Source organism: Bos indicus x Bos taurus, chromosome 29 (assembly GCF_003369695.1).
Source record: "Bos indicus x Bos taurus breed Angus x Brahman F1 hybrid chromosome 29, Bos_hybrid_MaternalHap_v2.0, whole genome shotgun sequence".
NCBI lineage: Eukaryota > Metazoa > Chordata > Mammalia > Artiodactyla > Bovidae > Bos > Bos indicus x Bos taurus.
Genome location: NC_040104.1, coordinates 33,041,777 through 33,055,455, shown reverse-complemented (window position 1 = coordinate 33,055,455; position 13,679 = coordinate 33,041,777). Strand labels below are relative to the sequence as shown.

The 13,679-nt window shown below is 41.8% G+C and overlaps 2 protein-coding genes across 5 annotated transcripts in view; one reads left to right on the top strand and one right to left on the bottom strand.

Annotated features, from left to right (window-relative positions):
- The window catches only part of INTS4 (integrator complex subunit 4), a 113,581-nt gene extending 106,140 nt beyond the window's left edge, over positions 1-7,441 (top strand). Inside the window, exon 23 of the mRNA XM_027532696.1 lies at positions 1,031-7,441. Coding sequence (XP_027388497.1) covers positions 1,031-1,209 — 179 coding nt within the window. The 3' untranslated portion in view covers positions 1,210-7,441. The remainder of the gene's footprint in view (positions 1-1,030) is intronic.
- A 304-nt stretch (positions 7,442-7,745) lies between these two features.
- The window catches only part of AAMDC (adipogenesis associated Mth938 domain containing), a 34,565-nt gene continuing 28,631 nt past the window's right edge, over positions 7,746-13,679 (bottom strand). For all 4 annotated transcript variants that reach the window (XM_027532700.1, XM_027532698.1, XM_027532697.1 and 1 more), the window contains 2 exons: positions 9,684-9,779; positions 7,746-7,920 (listed from right to left, as the gene is read on the bottom strand). In XM_027532700.1, the coding sequence (XP_027388501.1) occupies positions 7,780-7,920; positions 9,684-9,779 (237 nt within the window). In that variant the 3' untranslated portion in view covers positions 7,746-7,779. The remainder of the gene's footprint in view (positions 7,921-9,683; positions 9,780-13,679) is intronic.

Genomic DNA, 13,679 nt, shown 5'->3' with positions numbered 1-13,679 from the left:
AGTAAGGAGGTTACCCAGTCACACAAGATCAAGGAGGACACCCAAGCTTGTGGTGTTCTTGTCCTCTGCACCTGTCGTTAGGTCTTTCTTTATTGAAACCACATGGTTAATAGAAAGATTAGTGTTTCAGTTTATGAACTGAGCTCAAATTCTGTCACTAGTGTGGGTTTGGGCAGTCACTTAGAAACTCTGAGAACCTTGGAACTTTTTTGGGATCGTGACGATCTTTCTTTCGTGGTGCAGCAGGGTAAGAACTCTTGGAGTTATGTATTTGGCACCAAGCAGGTGTTCCATTCCAAAGCCTTCCTGGGCGCCTTCGTCAGTGCTTTTTACAGACTCGCGTGTGTACTGTGCTCTATGCAACTGTCTCTGCGTCCTCAGCCAAACAGCAGCTTAAGGGAGGTCTTATTTATTTTTCTGGGTCTGCCAGGTACAGACACCAGATCAGTATTGTAATGTCATGTCGTGAAAGAATGGAAGGTTCAGTGACATGATTTTAGGTCCCTGAAATGTGTTCCTGTTCAGTAATGAGTGTTTTCTGTGCAAACTATTTCCAGATGAACAGCTTCTTCTCTGCTAATACAGCAGAGTCCACTCTGCACATAGACCTCAGGTCTGGGATCGGCTGCCCAAAAAGAGCATGGTTACCTGGGCACAAGAACTGGCCATATGCACATACCTTATGACCCTCTGTCTTTGAGGCTGGAAGGCCTCTGTGCAAGACAGTTTTTCGCTTGCTCTCTGAGCATCTCAGCAGCCATGGCTCTGAGCTGCAGGGAGCCCAACAGACCCGAGGAGGAGGTGGCGGTGGCAGAGATGTCGCAGCACGTCTGTAGCTTAGGAAGAGCCTCATGGTATTCAGGCTGGAAAATTGTTTTTGTTTTGCAGATGGGGGAAGGGAGGGATGCAGACAGGTGAAAAATGTTCTTGAAACCCTGCTGCCTCCATCTTTGATCTTGCGTTTACTTGACATTTCATCCCGATTCCTGGGTGTTGCCCTGTCATTTATGATTTTTGTCTTTTTTTCTAGAACCCTGCCAGGTGGAAGTGAGGCTGCTGCTGGCCTACAACTCCAGTTCACGAATTCCAAAATCGCCCTGGATTGAAGGTGGTGAGATGTCACCCCAGGTGGAAACCGGCATCGAGGGCACCATCCCCTTCAGCAAGTCTGTAAAAGTTTACATAATGCCCAAACCTGCAAGGCGCTGAGTCACAAGCAGCCTTTACAGCCGTGGCCTAGAAGGCCCTTCTTGGGATCAGAGTGAGCCAGAAGCCAGAGCATTTCACCTGGAAATGGTATATAGGCATAAGGAGGAACATGTGACCCTTGCAGTCTCATCTGTATGAAGCATTGGATAAATTATTTCGCATTAATTAAGAAAACAGAAACCTTCAAGGCTATCCTGCCCCCTACCCCCAACCTCGATAGCCCTGCCCCCAATAAAATTGAGACACCAAGCTGCTCTAGTCCCTGGTCCTTCAGGGAATCTGTGTGGCTATAGGTTCAACATTTATACTACATGTCTACATTCTTCAGGTGTGAAACAAAAAGATCCAATTTTCTAGCCACTTCTAAAGAGCCAGTTACTGGAGCCATAATCTTATTTCTTAAAGCAACAGTCTGTTTGTCAGAGCCAACCGCAAAGCAGCTTTCGCAGCTTTGTTTTTTCACCATCGACAGTTCCCGAATGGCCCTAGACTTCATTATCTTGCTGAGAGTCTCCTTCCTTAACTCAGGCAATGGCTGGCCAAGAACTGAATGGACAGCTGAAGAATGAATCATTTTCATTCTTTAGGATAATTTTTGATCTTGCCTGCCATTATCCTTAGGACCAAAATATGAGAGATGGGCCATATTTTAGAAAAGAAACCAGCATTATGGGAACGAGGGATCTAGTTTAAGAAACAGTCATTTTCCAGTCCTTCTCTGATGACTCCAGTGTTGGAGCTGCATGTGAGTTAAAGATGCAGCTGCGGTGTAAGAACAGTAAAGCCTGTGAACCATGTGAGGGCCTGTGTTGTGTTCTTTACCTGTCATTTAATCCTTGTAACGGCCAAGTGAGTCTGACAGGTTAGGTCATTGGTAGGAATACTGTAATAACACTTGTATTCATTCAAATCCAAAATGAGTCCAAAGGTCTGAGCTATACCACATCAGGAGAAGTATATGGAAAAGAACCTACAAATCTCTCTTGTGCCTTAATTTTCTTATCTGTAAAATAGAGATAATTATACTTTATGGGTTGTTGAATGGGTTTAATTAAATAATGCTTGGCAGAATCTTAATCTCTGGCCAGTCTTGATCATATTTGGTGCTTGGAAAGCTAATAAAAATAACAAGAACATACAGTTCCTGAGAGGCAGAGCTGGAATTTGAATTCAAGCACGTTTGACTTCTGGTTTAACACACCTAATGTATGCCCAGCAGTGTTGCAAACCTTTTAATGAATTAACTCATTTAATCCTCAGAACTATAGTGTGAAGTAGGTGCTATTATAATAAACCTAATAGTAGGTTTTTATTAAAGCAGTTGAAGTTCAGAGAATTTAAAGAAGCCAGGATTATGGGAAAGAGGGATCCACTATAAGAAATAGCACTTTCAACTCCATCTCTGATGGCTACAGTGTTGGAGCTGCCTTCTTGGCCTAGGTCTCACAGCTGGTAAACTCGAGCTGGAATTAGAACCTGGGTGGTCTGGCTCCTGGAGGTCGTAACTGCTATGGAGAGACTAAAAGAAGATCACCTCTATGGCGTTTACTTTTCTTGTGTGCTTATTTACTTAGTACATCTCAGTGATGTGCCATCAGTGTCAACAGGAGGCCCTAAAGAAAATTGCCTGCCTTGGAGATAAAGTAAAGCTTAAAGCCAGGCTGAGTCATACCATGGCCCTGACATAAGCACCTAATGATGATTACTGAGTTGACGCACAGATGAAAACATGAAGAACCGATGCTGCTAACTGAGCCTTCCAAGGGAAAAATATGCTGAATTCTTTTTAGATACAGTACACCTTTTATAAAAATCTTTCTCAGTTATTCCCCATTTTGTAGGTGGGAAAACTGAGAGTTTGAGGTCATGTCTTTCTTCTAAGGGGCAAGGGCAGAATTTGATCCTAGGTCTTAAGACCTGAGAGTACTTTCCCCATCAAAGGTGAAGATACACAAAGGGCCAAATTTTGCCTTAGTGTCAGGATGAGTTGTTTTTTTTTTTTTTTTTTTTTACAGGACAAGGCTTTATTATACATAATCTGTACTGAAGTCATAAGCATCATCTTCCTCTTCAGTCATTTTATCTAAGACAAAAGATGGTGCAGACTGCTTATCTGCTCGAGACTTCTCAGGCAGTGTCTCATAGGATGAGTTTTTGAAACTGTAAGAATTGAATGGGTTGTCTTAGAAGATCAGGAATTTTCCATGCTGAATGTGTTCGGTCTGAGGTTGAACAGGCTCCTGACAAGTGTGTTTTAAAGGAATTCAAGTTACCATATGAGGGGTTGATCTCAACCTTTTAAATTCTTCTTTCTCCGAATTCTCTGTGAATTATGAGAATCTTGATTTTTCTGACAAAGACCTGGAAAGGGGCATAAAGATGACTCTAATGTGGCACCCTCATTTATAAGTAACTGTGCAGCCAGAGAGACTGAGTTAGTAGAAGCAAGTCTGGAAATCAGGCCTCTCCAGGGGTCTCTTCTGCAATTTGAGCGACCAACTGTGTACCTGGTCAAAGCTGGAAACTGTCACACTGGACACTATCCTTAGACTTCATATAAAACTAGCCATCAAGTCCTTTAGATTCTGCTTCTTTAAATGTTTCAGTCCTCTTTACTCAATGTGTCTGTCTTGATGCAGTCTACATCATCACTCTAGAAGTGTGAGATTAGTTTCCTAATGAACTGCTTGTCTCAAATCTTTTCCCCTTCAGCCCATTCTTCACACAGGTGCCAGAGTAATCTTTCCAAAACCCAGATCTGATCACATTCATTCCCCTGCTTAAACCTCCTTAAGTGGGTCACTTCTTGGCTCCAGGATAAAGTCTAAACTGTCTTTGAAGACTCTTCATCCCCTGCTGTCCTCTCTAGCCTCATACTCCGAGTCCCCAACATTCTCTGTACTTCTTCCACTGTAGAGGATTATCTGTAGTTATTCCTAATTCTCACCATTATGTCTCTTGCCTCACACCTGAACCTTGGAATGTGCTCTTCAGATTGTCTCCTATGGTCCCTTTCTTTTCATTCTTCAGGAGTGAGCCTCATTCTGGAACCTGTCTGTGTCTCCTGTGGGCTTGATGCATTGCCTTTATGTTTCCACAGCCTTCTATACATTCCTCAACCATTTTATTTATGGCAGGTTCACAAATGCCAACCCTGAAGCAGGTGGGCAGGGGGGAAAGAAAAAGTAAGGGGCTTTGTAAAGCTAATAAATGCATCCTCTTTTTCAAAGTTATGAAAAAGAATAATCCTCATACAATTTTAAAAAAGAAGTGGTTCAGTGGCCGTAGGAAAATGATAGAGACCTAAGAATCAGCAGATTCTCTGTCCGAAGAAGGCTGTTCAGCTCCACTCAGCTGTTCAGCTGTTCATAGGTATGGACCTGATCATATTTTCTAATTCTTCCAGAAAAGCCAGTAACCTGCATTTTCATGTTAAAAAAACATATATATCCATGTTAAAAATTTTGGTAATTCAAGTAAATGTTCAAATTACTCTGAGACCAGCAAAACCTGTCTCCAGGTAGATTTGTGACAGTTTGCAACTTCTGCATCATCACTCTGTTTATATGTCTGTTTCTCCCAACTAGTCTGTGAATAGCTGGGCAGTAAGACTGTCTGTGTTGTATCCCCAGCGTAGCGCCTGGCACACACCAAGCAAGGAAAGAATGAATGAGTCCATGAGTCCAGAGCAGGGTTGACAGTACTGTGACATGCCTGCAAAAGCCAGCTGAGAGTCAGGCTTCTGAAAGGACTGTAAATTTGTCTTTGACATAATTGACCTCACCAAACAGAACTGAGGAGCAGGTACACACCGAGCACCTGACAAGACTTCTTGTCTTAGGAGCTGCTCAAGCTAGAAGGAATTGAGTGTGGGCAGAGTGAGGGCTGTGCACGCAACTTACAAATTGAACCAAAGGGTGTGTGGGACTCAGTATCGTGTCATGGAAAAAGAGCTTCTCTCCCAGTTCTTGGAATTTCCAGCATTGACCATGCAGAAGAGATTCAGAAGTAGGGGCTATTACAGCCTTGATACAAAGTTTAATAACTTCATTGCCAGGTACTTCTGTCTCTTAAGAAGTTTGTACTAAGTTATGTTTAATGTAGAGACAACTCACTTAGGAACACCTAATTACACCCACACCTAATTCAACACCCACTGGAACTGTCTTATCTTACATTTAACAACAACAACAAAAATTCTTTTATCTCATCACCCAGAAAAATAGTCTGAATTTTTATCAGACATCCCTGCTTGTTATATGAATCTGGCTTTCCGAGCTGAGGGAACTGAGGTCTAGAAAGACCCCGTCATCTGACAAACGGTTGGTTGTGGAAAGGGCACTGAGCTTGACCTTCTCAGGCCTCTCAGCTGGGGGTTAGGTCTGTGAGAATCTATCTCCTGCGGGTCTCCTAAGGTGGCAGAAAGAGATCACGACATAGTGTTGGGTTCTAATCCTGCCTTTGCCACTTTCTTGCTGGGTAAACTTGGAAAGATCACTTTCCATGGCAGTCATCTCAGCTTAGGTTTTCTTGCCGAGCCACGTCTTAAGTTGACTGGCTGTCCTTAGGTCAGATGCCCAGTGTGGCCAGTCAGGTGACAGGATCATGTGGAGAAAAAGTCCACTTTCCGGGCCGTGGCTTCAACAAGGGTGGGGGTGGAGCAATTTTATTCAGTTATGGCCATGATCGATAGCATACCTAGTTAATGTCTGTTGAAAAGTTCCCAAATATTTGGTGAGTAAATGAACCACTTGTTCTTTAAGACCTGTGTTACATCCTTAGTGATGTCTCTCCTAATCTTCCTCCTATTCTGGTAGGATAAGTTAGTCCCCCTTTGTGCTACCACTGGATGTTATAACTGCTATAATGTTAACACACTATCATTATTGTCTTGTTGATTTCTCTCTCAGGTAACTCCTGAGGGCAGGAACTATAACTTACTCATTCCTGTACCCCTAGGATCCAGCAATAATTGATCATAAGAATATTAAAGACTTTCAAAAAAAAAAAAAAAGACTTTCAGTAAATGAGTATGAAAGAGAATTACTGAATAAATGAGTGAGCAAAAAAGTAGATAATTCCTTTGGGCACCAACATCCTATGAATCTATGAAATAATAAGCTGCTATATTAAGAACCATAAGATGAAACCAGTTAGCTTTACACAGCAGCCCCCTTAAGAGAAAGATAATGACAGTGGTTTCAGTTTATTGAGTCCTTAGTACATGCCAGGCAGAGTGCTAAGACTTTCTTTGAATTACCCCACTTAACACCTGTGATAACTTCAGGTACTAATATTATCCCTATCTGACATGAGAACAGTGAAACTCTGAGAAATTAAATAAATGCCCAACCAATGAATGGCACTGGAAGCCACAGGTCAAAGTCAAGGCCAATGGACACCAAAGCCAATACTCGTTAACTTTTATTAACAGGGGGAAAATGAAAAATAAGGCAATGCTGATAACTGTTAATAATTCTATTAGTCTATCATAAGGTTTCAAAAGGAGAAGGTAATGGCACCCCACTCCAGTACTCTTGCCTGGAAAATCCCATGGACGGAGGAGCCTGGTAGGCTACAGTTCATGGGGTCGCTAAGAGTCGGACACGACTGAGCGACTTCACTTTCACTTTTCACTTTCATGCATTGGAGAAGGAAATGGCAACCCACTCCAGTGTTCTTGCCTGGAGAATCCCAGGGATGGGGGAGCCCGGTGGGCTGCTGTCTATGGGGTCACTAGGAGTCAGACAAGACTGAAGCGACTTAGCAGCAGCAAGGTTTCAAAAAGGTCACTTGGTATTTAATAGAACCATGGCTATCCATGCCAGTAGGGGCCATTAGAAGGCATGTAGTCCAGCTCTATCATTTTATAGTGAGGGAATCTGAGGCCGAGAGAACTGGCAAGACTCAGGTTTAGTTAGTGGAACAGCCTGTCTAGAACCTAAGTATCAAGGCATAGCTCCTTTTACTGTTACTGAAGTGTTGCTTCAGGGCTCTGCTCATGTTATTGCACAAAGAAATTTTCCCTTTCCACATATCTGAAGTAGCCCCTATCACTCTTTTCTTATCTTGCTTTATTTTTCTTAAAACATATTCTATTCACAATATGTATTTGCTCGCTTATTTATTTGGCACACTAGAAACTTGATGAGCACAAGACTTACTGCTGTCTTTGGAACCTGTAGCATTGTCTGGTATACAAAGTACTTAATAAAATTGGTTGATGACTAAACATTTCAAAGTATCAATTACAATATGATTTTAATGTACTGAAACTTTGGCTTTCAAACTTCAAATCAGAAGGCTTTCTTCATTTTTGGCTTTATTTTCATTTACTTCTGGTCTAACATTTACCACAGTATTAAACTTTGGTAAACATCTGTCTCCTCTATCCCCGCCTCCCCACCCCTTAGGACAGGAGCCTTGCCTGAGTCATCCGCGCATCGCAGAGCCTAGCCCAGGACCTGGTGCAGGCAGCTGTTCTAAAGTGCTAGGGAGGCTGGAGTGGAGAGTGGCGAGAGTGACAGTCGCAGGCATCATTGTTCAGTGATTTATTCTCTTAAGCCTCCATCAGCAGGTGGAATGGAAGACCCCTCCCACCCTGATGCCTTGGGTAGCCAAGGCATTATACTCTTTCACTGCCTGCTCTGTCTGGAGGACCCGCACATCAATGCCTTTTTTCTTGAGGTACTCTACGGTTGATGGGGGTACCTGGAAAGAAGGAAAAAGATGAGTAAATCAGGGTGAAAGGCCCCCAGGCTTTCCTTTCCTGCTATGAGGCAAATATATTCTACAGAATTGGACACTGACAACTGTCACTCCCCAATCACCCAGCATGTCACCAGTCCAAAATTTGGCAGTGAGCCCCAAGGAGTCAGAGAGTCTTCTAAGAGGTTGACAGAAATATCATAAAATATGTGCACACAGCTCAGGTGAGATGGAAACTGGAAAGAGCGTGGATTTTGGAGCCAGACAGTCTTGAATTTAAGTCCTTCCTAGCAGTATGACTGGGTAAGTGAATTAAATACTCTGAGCCTCTTTTGCCATGTGTGTAAATAGAGGTAATACCACCTAACTCACAGGGTTAGTATGAGAACAAATTCAGCTAAAGTATGTAAAATGTCTAGCATGTAAATGTTAAATGTTTGAGTCAATCCAACCGGAGTCTAACTTCTAACTTTGCCGTGCAATAACCAAGAGACCGTCTGAAAGCCTGTCAATTGCAATTTCCTCCTCTATAAAATGGGGATGATAATACTTAAAGCCACAAGGTTGGTGTGAGGATGAAGTCTTACGAATGTACATATACTGCAGCTCAAATGTGTTCTCAGGCCTTTCTTGATCACCTCATTTAGAACAGCCCTCAGAAGTCACCATTTTCTTCACAGCATTTATTATGATCTGAAATTGTCTACATATTTATTATTCACGAGGGCCATGAACCTTTTTTACCTTGTTGTCCCCAGTACCTTGAACAGTGTCTGACCCATAGAAGGTGCTGAATAAATATTTGTAAATGAATTTATATAAAAGATTTTCAATAGTGGCAGCTATTATTGGATATTTTCTCAACTCTGACTTGTCCTGAATATTATTTTTAAATAAATTTTAATTCAACTCTGTTAGAAGGAACTCTCAGCGAAATGTTTTTAAAATGTCCTATATTACTTTTTCATATATTTGAACAGTTTTATATTAACAGTAGCCTTATGGATAGGAGTCATTTTAATGGAGGGGAAAAAAACTAGATTAAACTAAAAAATATAAAGGCACCTTCATCAGTAAGGAACTGGATTTTAGGACATGTTTATAAGGGACAGAATGAAGTAGATCTCTATAAACTTACGTGAAAGGCTGTCCATAATGCAATAACAAATGAATAAAAAGTTGCAGGACAATATGTATAGTGTGATCCTGTTTATGTAAAAGCATGGATGTCAGTATGCATAAGTGAGTATATATTACTAGACGTGTAGAAAGAGAATTGGAGCAGTTACATATACATCACATGTGACTGGGAAGGGGGAGTCTTTCACCTTTTTAATACTACGTTTCTGTGTTGACTTTTTCACAACAAGCATGTATTATTTCTATAAGTACAATAAAAACAAACTTTTTTTTTCTGAAAAGGGAAAAAAAACTTGAATGTGACCAAGAAAAGAAAAATTTTAAGTACTGTAAAAATGGAAGATACCATAAAACTCTGAAGAGCCAAATATTGATAGCTATAGAACTTAAGATATTTCCAAGATTGAGGAATTTCTGGAATATGGTTGAAACAACACCAGCCTTTGGTTACGTAGAGACTGGAGAGACCAACCCTGATGGGGAAGAGTAGGCTCAGCCACTACTTCATCCTAGGCCATCCACTGGCTCAGCAGAATGGGGGTGCGTGATACATGGACGTATCTCTATGGTAAAGACCCGAGAGATTACTGAAAGTCCTCAGGAATGCTGTGCTCACCAATACCAACCTTTAAGGCCTCACTCATCCCTCGGCCAATCACAAGGATCTGCACACCCTTCTCCACAACTTCCTCCACATCTGCAGGCTGCACACCAGGAGAATGCTGGACATGGAAAGAGAATGTTCATCAGCTGCCAGCTTTTCAAATCTTTCTTTGCAGTCAGCATTCTTGTGAATTTCATTCATTCACTGAAGAAATGTTTACTGAGGTTTACTCTATGCACAGTGTCACTTGGGCCCTGGGAATAACAGGGTATTGTGAGAACATAGAGAAAGGGCACCTAATTCAGACTTGAGAGAGTCAGGCCAGGGGGTCAGGGGAGACACCCCAGAGGAGGTGACATTTAAGTTGAGATGGGCTTTCCTGATAGCTCAGTTGGCAAAGAATACACCTGCAATGCAGGAGACCCTGGTTCAATTCCTGGCTCGGGAAGATCTGCTGGGGAAGGGATAGACTACCCACTCCAGTATTCTTGGGCTTCTCTTGGGACTCAGCTGGTAAAGAATCCACCTGCAATGCAGGAGACCCCTGGGTTGGGAAAATCCCCTGGACAAGGGAAAGGCTACCCACTCCAGTATTCTGGCCTGGAAAACTGCATGGACTGTATAGTCCACGGGGTGGCAAAGAGTCAGACATGACTGAGCAACTTTCACTTAATGGATAAACAGGAATTAGCCAGGTTAAAGGAAATCGGGAACAAGGCATACCAAACACAGGGAACAACATGAACTTAAAGGCTCAGGGGAAAGAGCAACCTAGTGAACTACAAGTAGTTCCTTATGACTGGAGTGTAAGTGACAGGTGAGTGGAAAGAGAGGAAGTGGGAGAAAAAAGCATGTGCACACACCATGCCAAAAGTTGGAAAGCTCCATTCTGTTTCCTTGTGCTGAGCTGGTTTCCTACTTAAATCCAGGAAAACTTTGACTGATGCTCTAAAACCTACCCCTTACCTGTCGTTCTGTAGAGTCTTCCCAGATTCTCCCAGAGGTATTTAAGGTAAGGTTTTTAATGAAGATTAACATTAGAGGATGGTGGCTTCTGAACTGCTTCCAAGTCAGCCAGGGGGATACAGGAGTTAGTTTGGTAAATACCAGCCCAGTACTGGGGAGTGAATACATATGAGTGGAAAACTGTCATGAAAGACTTGCTGTTCTAACTGCATCTTGAAGTATGAGTTGGAATATGCCTTGATGCAGTGGCTGTGGAACGGGTACATTCTAATCATAAGTTAGAGGTGGTTTAGAAAAGAGCTGCTAAAACACCAAGAGGACAAAAAACTTGCCAAAGACAGAAGAGTTTTTCATTCTAGAAAGCTTTAGAGGTGATAGGATTGAAATTTATAAAGGTATAAGAACAAATAAGTATTTTTTTTATTGTATTGGTTTGGCCATATATCAACATGAATCCGCCACAGGTATACACGTGTTCCCCATCCTGAACTCTCCTCCCTCCCCGTACCGTCCCTTTGGGTCGTCCCAGTGCACCAGCCCCAAGTTTCCAGTATCGTGCATCAAACCTGGACTGGCGACTCGTTTCATATATGATATTATACATGTTTCAATGCCATTCTCCCAAATCATCCCACCCTTTCCCTCTCCCACAGAGTCAAAAAGACTGTTCTATATATCAGTGTCTCTTTTGCTGTCTCATATACAGGGTTATTGTTACCATCTTTCTAAATTCCATATATAGGCGTTAGTATACTGTACTGGTATTTTTCTTTCAGGCTTACTTCACTCTGTATAATAGGCTCCAGTTTCATCTACCTCACTAGAACTGATTCAAATGTATTCTTTTTAATGGCTGAGTAATACTCCATTGTGTATATGTACCACAGCTTTCTTATCCATTCATCTGCTGATGGACATCTAGGTTGCTTCCATGTCCTCGCTATTATCAACAGTGCTGCGATGAACATTGGGGTACATGTGTCTCTTTCAATTCTGGTTTCCTTAGTGTGTATGCCCAGCAGTGGGATTGCTGGGTCATAAGGCAGTTCTCAGTACTCTTGCCTGGAAAATCCCATGGATGGAGGAGCCTGGTGGGCTGCAGTCCATGGGGTTGAGAAGAGTCGGACACGACTGAGCGACTTCACTTTCACTTTTCACTTTCATGCATTGGAGAAGGAAATGGCAACCCACTCCAGTGTTCTTGCCTGGAGAATCCCAGGGACGGGGGAGCCTGGTGGGCTGCCATCTACGGGGTTGCACAGAGTCAGACACAACTGAAGCAACTTAGCAGCAGCAGCAAGGCAGTTCTATTTCCAGTTTTTTAAGGAATCTCCACACTGTTCTCCATAGTGGCTGTACTAGTTTGCATTCTCACCAGTGTAAGAGGGTTCCCTTTTCTCCACATCCTCCCCAGCATTTATTGCTTGTAGACTTTTGGATCGCAGCAATTCTGACTGGCATGAAATGGTACCTCATAGTGGTTTTGATTTGCATTTCTCTGATAATGAGTGATGTTGAGCATCTTTTCATGTGTTTGTTAGCCATCTGTATGTCTACTTTGGAGAAATGTCTATTTAGTTCTTTGGCCCATTTTTTGATTGGGTCATTTATTTTTCTGGAATTGAGCTGTATGAGTTGCTTGTATATTTTTGAGATTAGTTGTTTGTCAGTTAAATAAGTATTTTTTAAATTAAATCTTGAAATAATATCTTACATGTGTATAGTTGCAGTTTTCATAAAACACCTATAGAAATTATTCTATGTGCTCTGCATAATAGCACAAAAACATCTATTCTCCTTGTTTTATAGATAAACTAAAGATCACAAAATATATACAAGATGACACAAATCACTTAAGTACTAGAATTGGGACTTGAACAGAAACAAGTTAACCTTCCAGTTTAAGGCACTGTATTAGAATACTATAAACTAAGGAGCAACTTTGTTGAAACTTGAAAGAACTAATCCTAATGACCACATGTTGTGGGGGAAGGATCAGTAGGATGAAATGAGAGATTGGGACTGACATATATACACTACTATGTATAAATCAGATAACTAATGAGAACCTACTGTGTAGCACAAGGAACTCTACTCAGCGCTCTGTGGTGACCTAATGGGGAAGGAAATCTAAAAAAGAGTGGATTTGTATTTATGTGTGACTGATTCACTTTGCTGTACAGTAAGAAACTTAACATTGTAAAGCAGCTATGTTTTGTTGTTTAGTCACCAAGTTGTGTCTGACTGTTTGCAATCCCATGGACTGTAACCTACCAGACTCCTCTAAGGACTTTCCCAGGCAAGATACTGGAGTGGGTTACCATTTCCTTTTCCAGGGGTTCTTCCCAACCCAGGGACTGAACCCATGTCTCTTGCATTGGCAGGTTGATTCTTTACCACTGAGCCACCAGGGAAGCCCAAAGCAACTATACTCCCACAATAATTAATTTAAAAAGGAAGATGTGGTACACGTATATACAATGGAATATTATCCATAAAATGAAATAATGTCATGTATGACAATATGGATGGACCTAGATGGTATCTTAAGTGAAATAAGTCAGAGACCAATACTATATTATTTTACTTATATGTGTAATCTAAAAAACATCAACAAACAAAACAGAAATAGAGGATAAACACAGAGTTGCCCGAGGGGAGGCTGTGGGGGAGATGAGTGAAACAGGTGAGGCGTTACGAGGCACAACCTTACAGGGACTACCCTCGTGGTCCAGTGGCTAAGACTCTGCACTCCCAACACGGGGCCTGGGTTCCATCCGTGGTCAGGGAACTAGATCCCATGTGCCACAACTAAGACCTGGCAGTCAAATGAATAAAATAGTTCTTTAAAAATAACCAGAAGGGAACTGGCCTTCGGTAAAGGACATTTAAGAAAAACCTACAGCCAAACATTAAGTATAATGTTGAAATATTAAACATTTTCCCTAAAAGAGTGGACAGAAGAATTTACTTCCTTATTATCTCATTTTTTTAGTTTTCTTTTTGGCAATACTGCACAGCCTGTAGGATCTTAATTCCCTGAGCAGGGACT